General features: G+C 44.4%; 1 protein-coding gene across 6 annotated transcripts in view; it reads right to left on the minus strand.

The window, feature by feature from the left end:
- The window catches only part of Epb41l4a (erythrocyte membrane protein band 4.1 like 4A), a 204,717-nt gene that overhangs the window by 57,605 nt on the left and 134,460 nt on the right, over nucleotides 1-12,652 (minus strand). For all 6 annotated transcript variants that reach the window (XM_076554897.1, XM_006977927.4, XM_076554896.1 and 3 more), the window contains 2 exons: nucleotides 5,722-5,813; nucleotides 4,124-4,201 (listed from right to left, as the gene is read on the minus strand). In XM_076554897.1, coding sequence (XP_076411012.1) covers nucleotides 4,124-4,201; nucleotides 5,722-5,813 — 170 coding nt within the window. The remainder of the gene's footprint in view (nucleotides 1-4,123; nucleotides 4,202-5,721; nucleotides 5,814-12,652) is intronic.

Consider the following 12,652-nt stretch of genomic DNA (forward strand, 5'->3'; position numbering starts at 1 on the left):
ATAAACCATGTGTTCAGAAAGAGAGAAAACGGACAGAGGAGTCCACATGGGGTTTGCTTCTCTAGAGGTCATGGGAGGATCTGGAGTCCAAGCTTCCTTCCCTGTGCTGACATTCTGGTTTAAACATCTCTCTCTCTCTCTCTCTCTCTCTCTCTCTCTCTCTCTCTCTCTCTCTCTCTCTCTCTCTCTCTCTCTCTCTCAACACACACACACACACGGCTTATATGTTGAAGGTTTGGCTCCAGCCAGTGGCCAAAATGAGAGTTGACTAGGTTGTGAAGTTAATCATCTCAGTCATGGGTTAATCCATTGGTCAGTTCATAGTCCAGCAGATTGCTAGAAGGCGGGGCCTAGCTGGAAGAAGTAGATCACTGAGGTGTGCCTTCTGAGTGAATACGAATAATATACATATGGGCCCAGAACTATCTGTCTGTCTCCTCTCTCTTCCTCCTTCCTGGCCACCACCCTCTTTAGCAAGCATGAGATCATCAGTCTCTCCCACCACAAGCTCCCACTGCCATGAGGAGCCACCTCACTAGGGACCTAAGGTAATGAACCCAGCTAATCTTCAGCTGAAATCTCTGAAACTCTAAACCAAAATAAACCGGTCTTCCTCTAGCTTAGAGGGCTCTATGTGCAGAGGCTCTTTTTCTGAACAGCTTTTTAAAAATCCCATAGAAAGACAAGATTCCATTATTACATATGGTTTGGAGCATCAAGATCAGGTCTACCTACTCCAGACTTTCTCCGACATCACAAAGGCTTGGATAGTGTGTACCTCACTTCACAGAGGAAAAAACATTTGTCATAAAAACATAACTAAGTGTACAGACCACTGGGGCATTTTATAACGAAATTATATTTTATTATTCAATTTTTCTTCATAGTTCCTTTCTCAGGAACAAAGTAATAGGAAAATAACTTCCCAAGATTAATAAGACTAAGGTCCAGAAATGTCACCTAATCCACTACAGGCTATACAAGACCGAGGCTGAGAACGGCGTTCAGACTCCCCATCTGGTCAGTACCCATCAGTCTGCAGGCTCGGAGGGACAGAACACTTAGCTATTTGATTTGAAATTCCAAGCCCCGAGGAAAACTCAGATCTGCCTTTTCCTAGCCTTGGGGTCTTTGGGACTTTTTTTTAAAGATCTCTGCAGCCCCCCTTTATCAGCTGTATTATACTATACCTCTTCTTACAGTATGCTGTTTCTCTGTGGTTTCAAGTAATGGGCATGCACTTATGAGGTTCCCCACTTCGTGTCTCCTCCCACCCTGGCACATCCGTCTTCTCTGTGCTGGCTGGCAAAGCCCTTGAGCATCACAGTGAAGGAGAGGGACATAACAGGGAGAGCTGCCTGGCTTCGGAGAGCAGATTTGCTGTATACGGGTCCCTTAGACTTTCCCAGGGGAGGGCTCCAATTTCTATCCTGTAATTGAGGACAGGATACCTCTTTGGTGGGCCACTGTGCAGATCATGTACCCAGTGCCTGGGAAAGCACCCGACACCACGGAGGCAGTCCTGAGAACTGGTCTCTTCCACACTCCATGAAATTTGAGAGCGCCTACGGTTCAATCCTAGAGGGAGGATGCCTGCTTCTCAGACCTCCTCTGAAGTCAGGCAACTCATTCTTTCAAGGGACCCAATAACACTGAAGAAGAGAGGCTGATTTTCAAGAGACTCCAATAAGGAGATATCAATATGTAACAAAATACTTAATCAGAGATTTAATCAGTCTTCATTTCAGATTACTGGCCCCTCAAAATAAAAACAAGAGAATCAAAACATCAGGCTTCAGCTCAGTCCTCTTCCCAATTTAATTTTGAAACCTGATTGTCTCACATCACTTAAAATGTTTGATTTTTTTTTTCCTTCTTAAATCTTAACTAGTTTTCCTAAAAGATGCAAGAATCACCCTGGCATTCTGCAAGCCCTAAGACAGAAAAGAGAAAGACCAGAAAACTGTCTTCTTTTCCATACATACACATCATAAGAGACCCTGCAAACACACACACACACACACACACACACACACACACACACGCACACGCACACGCACACGCACACGCACACGCACACGCACACGCGCGTTCATGCATATGTGCACATGGAGACATCCATATTCACACAATGCAGCCCTGAGACACAGTTCCTTTGCTACCATATCTCACAAGGCTGCAAGAGGTGACTGGCTATTGTGCTCCAGAATAAAGAGGCAGGCATGTGATACTGGTTAAAAGGATGTTAGTTTGCCAACTCTTACCGCTAAACAGTCTACATTAGTGGCCACCCAGCAATCAGAGACCTGTCCCGCCTGACCTCTGACCAGACAGATGAAACGCCTCTCTCCCACAAGTGGCATGAAGTTAGTACTTCTTACATACAAATAAATAGATTTGGGTTTCATTAAGATTTACCAGGCAGTTAACATTAGCCATGAAATCAGAGCAGATTTAGCAGAATGTCCAATTCTGCAAAGGTTACATTTAATTGCTTTCTCGGAAAAATTATATTTAATATGCAAAATCCAATAAAAATAATTTCTAATAATAATTCCCAGTAGCCACAATATTTGCATTTCAATAAACTTGAGAAATCAGGTATGGCTATATTTGCAGACGCCAACTAACTCCAGCGTATGTTAAACAGCATGATTATAATTTTAATCATCTAAGTGCTAATAAGACAGATGCCTTTGCATTAGCTGCAGTCTGTTGACAAGGAGACAGATTTAAGCACTTTCTCTGTAGCCTTGGCAATACCATGATTGGAAAACCAGCACAAATACTGGGTATTGACTGTTCTTCTCAATGTAAGAGTGTATACTACCTTCCTAAATATCTCATAACCATATTCTCGTCTAAGGAAGAATTCTGAAAATCTGAAGGCTGAATATTTACATATCAACAAAAACCTTCATGCAAAATCAGAAGTACCCAGAATAAATAATACTTTCCTTTTCGTCACCAAATGAGCGAATGCTCTCCTAGACACCATATTCCAGGAGGCACTGGACATCTACAGCTGATCACTCTCAATGACTGTCTCTTGTCTCAGATTTAAGACTTCAGAGGGAGTCATTAAAGAGGAATTAAAAACTGGCACACTACAGGACTTCTGCCATCTTCTGTGGAAGCAGCTCATCCAGTGATGTCCCTAATCAACTGATGGAGTGGTCTCCCGTCTCCTAGGTGGCATCTCCGCACCCTGCGTGGCTTCACTAGGCCTGGTAGCCTGCTTCTCTGCCTAAGGAACACTGCATCTCTTTGATGGCAGGATGCTTAGAGCTGAGTCTTTGTATACCCAAGGCCCTAACAGCATTCCTTAAGCATCACAGCTCTCCACTGAACAGAAGGAATTGAAACATAGCCAATGCTTTTTCAAAATACAGAGCTCACTTTCACTTTTAATGCAGATAAGAAAGGCAACTAGCTGCCTGGCAGTCAGGTTTTCTCTCCACAGGCTGAGTCTGTCTAATAATCTAAGCACAGGCTGTGGAGTCCTGGGTGCTACTTCACTGCTTCCTAGCGAGGTTACTATGAGAAGTCCCTTGGAGTCCCTAAGCCTCAGGTTTTTTGGTGTAGATAATATCACAGAAGACTGTGACAGTTAACTGGAGCAATAGGAAGTATTACATAATAAAGACAATATGCCCAGCAAAGTTGATATAAAATAAGCATGACTATAAGCAGGTTTATATGTAGGTAAGTTATGTATGTAAAAGCATGTTTTGATGTAGAATATAAATTGTTCAATATGGGATCAACTGAATATTCTAACATCACAACCAGTCAATTACGATCCAGAATATCTGCTTTGTTTCATAAGCACAGAACATAATTGGAAATAACAGATAATTACAGCAAAATGAAATCCTGAATGTAATAAATTCTACCATGCTCTAAAAGCCCATAACTTTACATAGTTAATGGAGATGTTAAATACATTTAAAACTGGAAAGTCATTTCTGTCAAGAAAGATTTATTTGTACAGTACATTGGCACTGCTGGTGGGGGGGAGGGGGGAAGGAACCCACATATTCATTATGCCTGTATGTAGGTAACGGAATTAAAATTCATTTACATGCACAAGCCCTGAGGGGGTGGGGGGAATGCCATTTACCTGTACCGATGCTTGTAACTTATGGACCCAAACTTGCTGAGTTTTCTTGACAATGAATTTGACTCTGTTTCTGGCATTCTAATTAATTTTAAAAAGAAAACCAAAGACTCGTAAATATAAGAATGTAACAACATCTGAGCACAAAGCTATACAGAAAACTAATAGAGATAACCAAAATATTTTACTTATTCTACATACTAGGAGGAAATAATAGTCAGCTATTATTTTGAAGATTTATTTTTAGTGTGTGTGTGTGTGTGTGTGTGTGTGTGTGTGTGTGTGTGTGCGCGCGCGCGCACGCGCACGCGTGTGCGTGCCCACCTGAGTGCAGGTGCCCATGGAGGCCAGAAGAGGGCTTCAAATACCCTGGATATGGAGTTAAAGGTGGTTGTGAGCTGCCTGCTAAGAGTTCTGGGAACTGAACCCAGGTTCTCTGCTGGGACCACAAGCTCACTGAACAACTGGACCATCTGTCCAGTCCAATAACCATAACCAGTTACTTTAACCTAAATTGGACATGCAACTCACTCATACTTTCTGAAATTTCCCAGGAAACGCTAATGGTGGTTCACCTTCTTCTATAATCTTGGAAATTCTGTCACTGTTCTCATTTACTCAGTGAAGGCTGGACGGCAGCTAATCACATCGGGTATGTGCTGGCTCACTCTTTCTGCACGACATATTCCAGCGTTCCCCATTTCGGGGCACTGTCCACAGACACCACCATGGACAGATCCTGAGCCCAGGGTCGCGGGCTGTGGGGAGAGCTTTGGCTTCCGGGTCACCCCTTCCCCTCACAGACTAGTATAAACTGTACAAAGGATTCTTCTTTTCTTTCGAGACAGAGTTTCTCTGTGTAGCCATGCCTGTCCTGGAACTCACGCCATAGACCAGGCTGGCCTTGAACTCACGGAGATCCAGCTGCCTCTGCCTCCCATGCTGGGACTAAAGGCGTGCACCAGGCAGGATTAACAGTCACTCTGTAAGACTCCAGCCAAACAGCATGGGGATTAGGGGAAGAACCCAATCTTGAGTCAATAAACAATGTGTTATCAATTGAGGTTGGTTTGTTTTGAACTTCACAACAAAAGGACGTGAAACAATAATAAAAAAAAAAGTGTCATGATGTAGAAAGTGCACCTACAGAGCCGAGCATGATGGCACACGCCTGTCCCAGCTCCTCTGAGACCCCTCATGGGCACTTCAACTGCAGTGTCTTCATCGCAAAACACCAAATTTCCATCCATGTCACACAGGTACTACAGAACTCTGAGCTTTTTACATACAGTCTTTTAAAATTATCCCTGAATTGTTCTTACAATGTGAGCAAAGAATATCAGTCTATACATAAGCACGTATGTAGATGTACCACACATGTGTGTGTGTATATATATATATATATGTATCAATCTGAACATCAGTACATATGTAAATGTACCACACATGTGTGTATATATATATGCATTAATGCAACCAAGAGAATGAGGAGCTGAATAAATTAAAGAAATGTTTCTACATTCACAGAGTAGAATGCTTGTCCTGAACATCAAACACTACCTTCATTCCTGTAACAGAGGACAAAGGCTCCATCAACATACCTGAAAAACGTATGATGCTCTACGCTGCACTTCCAGAGATGCCGGCAAGCAGTTTTGCTTCGAGCTTCAAAAAAGAACGAGGTTTCGTTACACTGCAAGAGACAGGAAGAGAATATCGGTCACCGGCTGCCGCGCTCTGTGGAGGGCGGCCCTCCTCGCGGGAACGGAAACTCAGATGAACGGGGATTAGCGCCGAAAGACAGCTATGTTTGGAAGGTTGCATGAAAAATGACTTTCCACTGTCGACAATTACGAAACATAGCTTCTATTTAAATCTCGGCGCAGTCACCTTTATTAACTCCTTCTGTGTCGTCTCGTGACTATGGATAATCCAGGCAACGGCACGGGAATCCTGCAAGGCTGTCCACCCTAAGCAGCCACTGTGTACACCAAACAATGTGGAATTCTGCTCCTAACGAAGAGGGGGGTGTCCACACAGTCCTTAACCCTACCGCTTTCAGAGATGGAAAAAAATCACCCCAGACTCTGTCGGGAGTGTCTCCGGAAGCAGCAGCAGCGAGGGAGACAGCCTCCACCACACTGAACTATTAAGTAAATAAAATTCAATTCTATGAGAGATGCAGCATGCCAAGCAATCGGGACACAAAAAATTTAACTGCCATTTTAATCTAGTGGTTCTTTGATATATAAGAAACTAAGACCACATTAAAGGTAACCATTTGTGTGTGTGTGTATGTGAAATGTTATTGTCAATGTCTAAACAGAAAATCAAGCAAAACAGAGTAAGCACCAGGAGCTCTATGAAGTTATACATTGATAATTTAGCTTCAACTTTAAAAATCAAATGCTAGCCTCCAACACAGCAATTCTTGTGGAATGAGTTTCCTATGAACTCATCAACACAATATTGGCAGTGCACAGGACTAACTGGAATATCTGTCTACCGTTCTAACAAGGAATGTAACCTTTGTATACCTGAAGTTCCTCCCAAGCCCAACGGGAATGACGCTGCCTAACTTAGGAGTGTATTTGTAAAGACTAAGGTATGGCAGAAACATGGCCAACACATCCGCATCACAGCAAAGCTAGCCCAATACCAAAATCTTATGAGGTAAAGGAAGAAATGTAGGGAAGTCCTCAGGTCTCTGTTGACGTGTTACCTACCGTCAGCAGACAGGAAGCGGGGAAAACTGGAGATAATGGACAGTAAGGTCAGGCCAAGATACGAAGTTGAAACATCCACAGAATATCAAGTGGGCCAGTAAGCACATGGGTGTCCCATGCAAAAGAGAGGCCACATCTCCTGACACAAGCCCTGTCCCCTGAGAGCATAAGATGGCCAGAAGAGAGCGCAGGCGTTAAAGGTGAATCACAGGACGATGCTTGTGAGGTGAGTCAAGGTGAGCGAGGGTGTCAGAGAGGCTGGGAAGAGACAGCACAAGTCTCAGGGGACCCAGGAAGGCCAAGCGGGGTTCAAAGGCCGTTACTGCTTTCCGTAGTGAGACTACATGGTGACTTTTGTGCAAGATGGAGGACTATAAAAAGAGATGAGGGAGAAATTCAGTGGCTTCAGAACACCTTTTCCTTGACAGCAAAAGAAACTGAGGCTGGGGAGGAGCAGAGACCAGGGCAAGGTAAGAAAGCTCAGGCTCCTGTGAAGAGATGGGAGTGCCAGGAGAGAATCTCTCTCCTTCCGGTTTCCTTCTCAAGCACGTATATGTATCACACAAAAGCACAGGGCACCCAAGGTGGATTCACAGTACCAACTCAGTCCCCCCTGCCACCGTGACCGGCTGACACGGTCCCCACCTCCCACCTCCCGACACGGCCACCACTGGACTGTCCTCACTACAGTGCCCAGGTCACTCGTTTCAAAGTTGGCCTGTGCGAGCATCCTACAGGGGTACGTCACAAGGAAAAGGGACCGCCAGGGCAGGCGGCCTCTCCCTGTGCCACACATGGTGACAGGCCATCTCCCTGCGCTTCTCAACAATGGAAACACCAGGGGTGGCAGTGCACACTGGGCCCCAGCATGGATGGCAGACAGCAGCTGAAGCCGGTCTCGCACACACTTACATTTCAGCAAAAGCACCCGTCAAGAATGTTTTGTAAGTGCCTAAGTCAAATTTCCAAAAACTTGAATTAATAGACCCCACATTTCCAAAAGCACAGGGGAAACTTACAACTGTCCCGTCTTTTAAACACAATACATTTCCTCCTAATTTCAAACTTTCCTTGGATTGTTTTTCAAGTTATCCTTCACATGTCTGTATTATTTTGCTTCTCTTATGGAAAGCCGGTCAAGGGCTATCTAATTCTTCATATATATTTTAATCTGTCATCACATAATGGAAAGATAAAAGTCAGTTCAAATCCAACTGGAAGTTGGTTTTTCTCGAATTTTCTTGGGCACAGACAGAGGAACAGAAGAGCCTCCCAGAGGGCTAATTACCTCTGCCGTGAACAAATGCAAGTATGAACTCATTCCCATGTACACAAGGCCTCAGATAAGCGGCCTATTTTCTGTTGTATTACTGACAGAATGATCCAAACACCAAAGGAAGATTGACGTTACTGACATAGGAGCCAGGCCTTCTGAGTAAATTCTGTGACTTTTGTCGTGTGCTGCTGGCACCAGTGAGCTGACGAGGCACTTCGGGACCATTTCAAGATAGACGTGGCCGTTCACACATCTCCATTCATCCCATTCAGCAGTTTAACTGAAGAAAGCGAGCCATTCCGAGCGGCAGCTAAGATACCCTATCCAGCTCTCAAAGCTTGCTAAGTTACACAAACACCTTTAGAGCTTCGGTCATTCACGCTATAATCAATACTCCTGTCTGGATCTGTTATTTCGGTCGATAAGTTAACCAAGCTTATGTCCTTTGTATCTAAGATAGAATGTGGACATCACTGTCCCTGGGGCCTCTAAGGAGAATCAAGGGGGACATGCCTTTTGATGATGAGTGCAGAACCTGTGTTCTATCCACAAACTCCCAACTGAGCACCTTTCATCCCCTTGGTCTCTGAGGAGCTTAAGGAGGGGGAGGGGGGAGGCGGCTGCTCTGCTCTGTCCCCTGTGCGGTCACCGTCACTGCTGATCACAGCTGTGGCTTGCACGGCCAAGGCACAGCTGCTCAGGCCTCTCGTTCCACTCCATTCTCCGTGTCTCTCAAGCCTGTGCTCCTGACACAAGAGTCTGTCACAGAGACCTGTGTTCAACCGGCTTCCCTGTGTTTCTATGGAGACAGAGGGGGTGGGGAAGAGTAAGATCCTTCAGTGGGTAAAGGCAGATGGCCTGACTTTAACCCCTGGGACCCATGTGATGGACGGAGAGAACAGAAGTTGTTCTCTGACCTCCACACATGTCCCCCCAACATATATACAAGCACTCACACATACAAATCCATAAAGAAATGTAATATTTTAAAGATACACTGCGCTGGGCCGTGGTGGCGGACACCTTTAATCCCAGCACCCGGAAGGCAGAGCCAGGCAGATCTCTGTGAGTTCGAGGCCAGCCTGGTCTACAGAGTGAGATCCAGGACAGGCACCAAAACTACACAGAGAAACCCTGTCTCAAAAAACAAAACAAAAATAAATGAATGAATGAATAATAAATAAATAAATAAATAAATAAATAAATAAATAGAAGATGCACTGCATGGCCCACTGGGGAGCAAAAGAGATCGCTGTTTCTAAAGATGGTAAGCTATAGTCATTCTGCAAATACCTGGAGACCTGTGGCAGAGACGCTTCCTGCCCAGGCCTCACTGAGGAGCGGGAGAGGCACAACATTTGAAATACTGTAGGTGTTTTTCCACTCAATCCAAACAGTATTTTGTACTTTTAAACTTATTTTAGGCATGCAGGGAGAAACAGAAAGAATAAGAAACATGATAGCAAATGACTAAAATAACTTCCTTCTGAACTACTCATAAAGCAAAGGCAAGCAGTGGAATCGGGAAACACACACGTTCTTCAGTTCGAAGAGACACAGAATTTGAAGCAGATGAGGAAAATTCATCTTTCAAATGGTGAGATTGCGCGGCCGCCATCCTAAACACGAAATTACGTGGGCATACATGAGACACTGGACATGACGTTGGTCTCAATGGCTCTCATCTTTCATTACTCTTTCTTCAAGTTCAAACCCCATTTTTAAAATGCAACTCTTGTTATTACTTGAAAAGGGGAGTCGGAAAGAAATGTTAAAGCTCTGGGTTTACTTCAAGTTGTTCTCCCAAGCTAAGCTTTACAGAGCGCCCATCCCCAAAGGGTAATTCTCACAATGCTAGTGCCTTAAAGTATTTGCATACAGTAGTCTATGGGATGTCAAGTAAGTATGGGGCATGCTGGGTAACCACTCACATTTAATGTGGTTGTATGCACTGTCAGTGTCCACCGGGCAAGGCACTGGGGTGTCAACAGAATTAATTTGGACAGAGAACTGTCTGCATCTTAAGAAAATATTTTTTAAGTCCCCCAGTTTGAGAAGATAGGATTACAAACACTCCTCTACATACATGCATCATGTACAGTATACACATATGTTCACACCAATTATAAACACTTTTGAAATGTATCTAGCACAGCTTTGTTTGGTTTGGGTTTTTGTTATTTGTTTTCTGAGATGAGGTCTCACTATGTCACCCTGGTTGACATTTCTGCATAGTCAAGGTACTAACACAAAGGCTGGGGAGATACCTGAGTGAGTGATGTGCTTGTCACTCAAGGACTAGGGCCTGGAAATCGTTATTAGGAAACAGCCTAATAACCCTGCTGCGCTTATCCAAGTGAAGGTCTAGATATCTGGTAAAATACCCTGAGTTTCTAATGGATTAATTCCATTTATTGACATTTAATGGTATGATAGTCTTCACTCTGAAGTTTTTATTCCTTTTGAAAAAGTGGTTTAATCTGTTTTAATCGTGGAGAAAGTCAACAGAAGAGGTAACAAATAAAATACAGGAAGACCCATGGGCTGAAAGATGCAGGCTTCCCTCCAGCCCTGGCACAAGCTACCCAAGGCAAGGGTGGCAGGTACAAGGTGACCTCATAGGAGGCCACATCCGGGGCCCCGTGCCACGACAGCTCCAGCTGAGAAGCAGCACAGACTGGCTGCTCCTCTCCTACCAGCTCTGGACTAGGTCCTTCCAGTCCCCTAAGGCTTCTGCAGGTAGATGTTCTGTATATCCCCCATCCATCCCCACCCCCACCCTCACCCCACACCCCTGACGCAGGCGAGGGACACAGGCGATACGATGACAGTGAACCGTCCAAAGTTAGCTAGTGAGAGGCAGCCTTGAACTGAAATCACGTGACCTAACCACAACTCCAGCAGTTCATGGAGTCAGAAAGACTCCAACAAGAACGTTACATGGCATCAGGGTCCAAATATTACTGTGGGCCACACTTGATAATCTGTATTTCAAGTACTTTCATACTGTGGATAGAAATGCAAAATCGTGTAACTCTCAGTTGGGGAGGACTATACAGAAATGCCAAACAAAAAACCCAGATGTGCACTTAGCCTGTGGCTGATCAATCCTCCCCCATGAACAGACGACAGACAAGCCACTCCAAACACACAGATGGATGGTTACTGAGCGAAGGAACACAAACTATTTTAAAGCTACCTAAACATTGGAGCACAAACAGTCTACAGTGTGGGACTTACACCCACTGCAGCTTCTGAGAATGAGGGCGAGGTGAGGCTCGGTAGTGGAGCATCTGTACAGCATCTACAAGGCCCTGGACTCCACCCCAGCACCACTAAAGAAAAACGATAAAATAGAACTAGAAAGCTCCTTATGAACTGACACAGAATTATTTCTAGAAGAAAAGTAAGGAGAAATACTTTTATACTATGCAACCTTCTAGCTAAGAAAGAGTAATGTGCAGGCACATGTGCGCGCACACACACACACAGACACACACACAGACACACACACAGACACAGACACAGACACAGACACACACACACACACAGACACACACACAGACACAGACACACACACACACACACACACACACACACATTTTCTTTACAAAAGAAAACCATGCAGAAAACAAACTAGAAAGCAGCGAAATTCAATAGATTCAAGGAAAGGTAAGAAAAAGCCCGAGAGAGCGGGAGTTTGTGGTACTCCTCTGGGTGCATCTTTCTGTACAGTCTCAACCTTTAGAAGAATGTTAATCTTCTGCATATTTAAAACATAGACTTAAACAAGCAAGAATGTAAGGCAGAGGGAACCATAACTGGAAATAAATAAACCTAATTAGATTTTGAGGGTATATACAACCACAGCAGTGAAGAAGGAAGAAAGGAATGAAGGGGGCGGAAGCCGAGTCAGTTGTGACCACAAGACAGCGGAGGTCCTCGGTCCTCACATCGGGGTGAGGGAAGAATGGCCATTCCAGTGTTTGACCAAAGCAACTCTACAACTATCTGATGCATACTTCAGAATTAAGCAAATGACTAAATGTGTAGCTACTGGAAGTGAAAGGTCTCATGGTCAAAGCAAGGACATAAAACATGAAATGAGAAAAAGGTAAGAGAGAGGCCTGTATGAAGCAAACTCATAATTTCTAAACTATACATGGGTGTGTGTACACTTAAAGGCACATGTACATATGTACACCTTTATATGTCATGTATGTGCATCTGGGCAGTGCTTGTGTACATGCACGCATAGATTTTCTAGTTCTGGCCACGGAAAAGCTCAGGCAGAAAACTCACTGAGGAGCAACAGTCACCTCCTAGCCAAGATCTGGACCATCGCCCACGGTGAGGAACATGACCTTGAGAGACGTGGTGGATGCTGAGCTAGGGGCAAAACAGACACAAGATGCATCTAAATATCAGAGCACACACTAAAAGGAAAAAAGTACCACAATGATGACGGGAACAGGTCCGAGGAGCACAGAGGTCAGGCTGGGGGGCTCCTACTAATCAAACCTAGGAATT

The sequence above is a fragment of the Peromyscus maniculatus genome, chromosome 19, assembly GCF_049852395.1.
Source record: "Peromyscus maniculatus bairdii isolate BWxNUB_F1_BW_parent chromosome 19, HU_Pman_BW_mat_3.1, whole genome shotgun sequence".
Classification (NCBI taxonomy): Eukaryota; Metazoa; Chordata; class Mammalia; order Rodentia; family Cricetidae; genus Peromyscus; species Peromyscus maniculatus.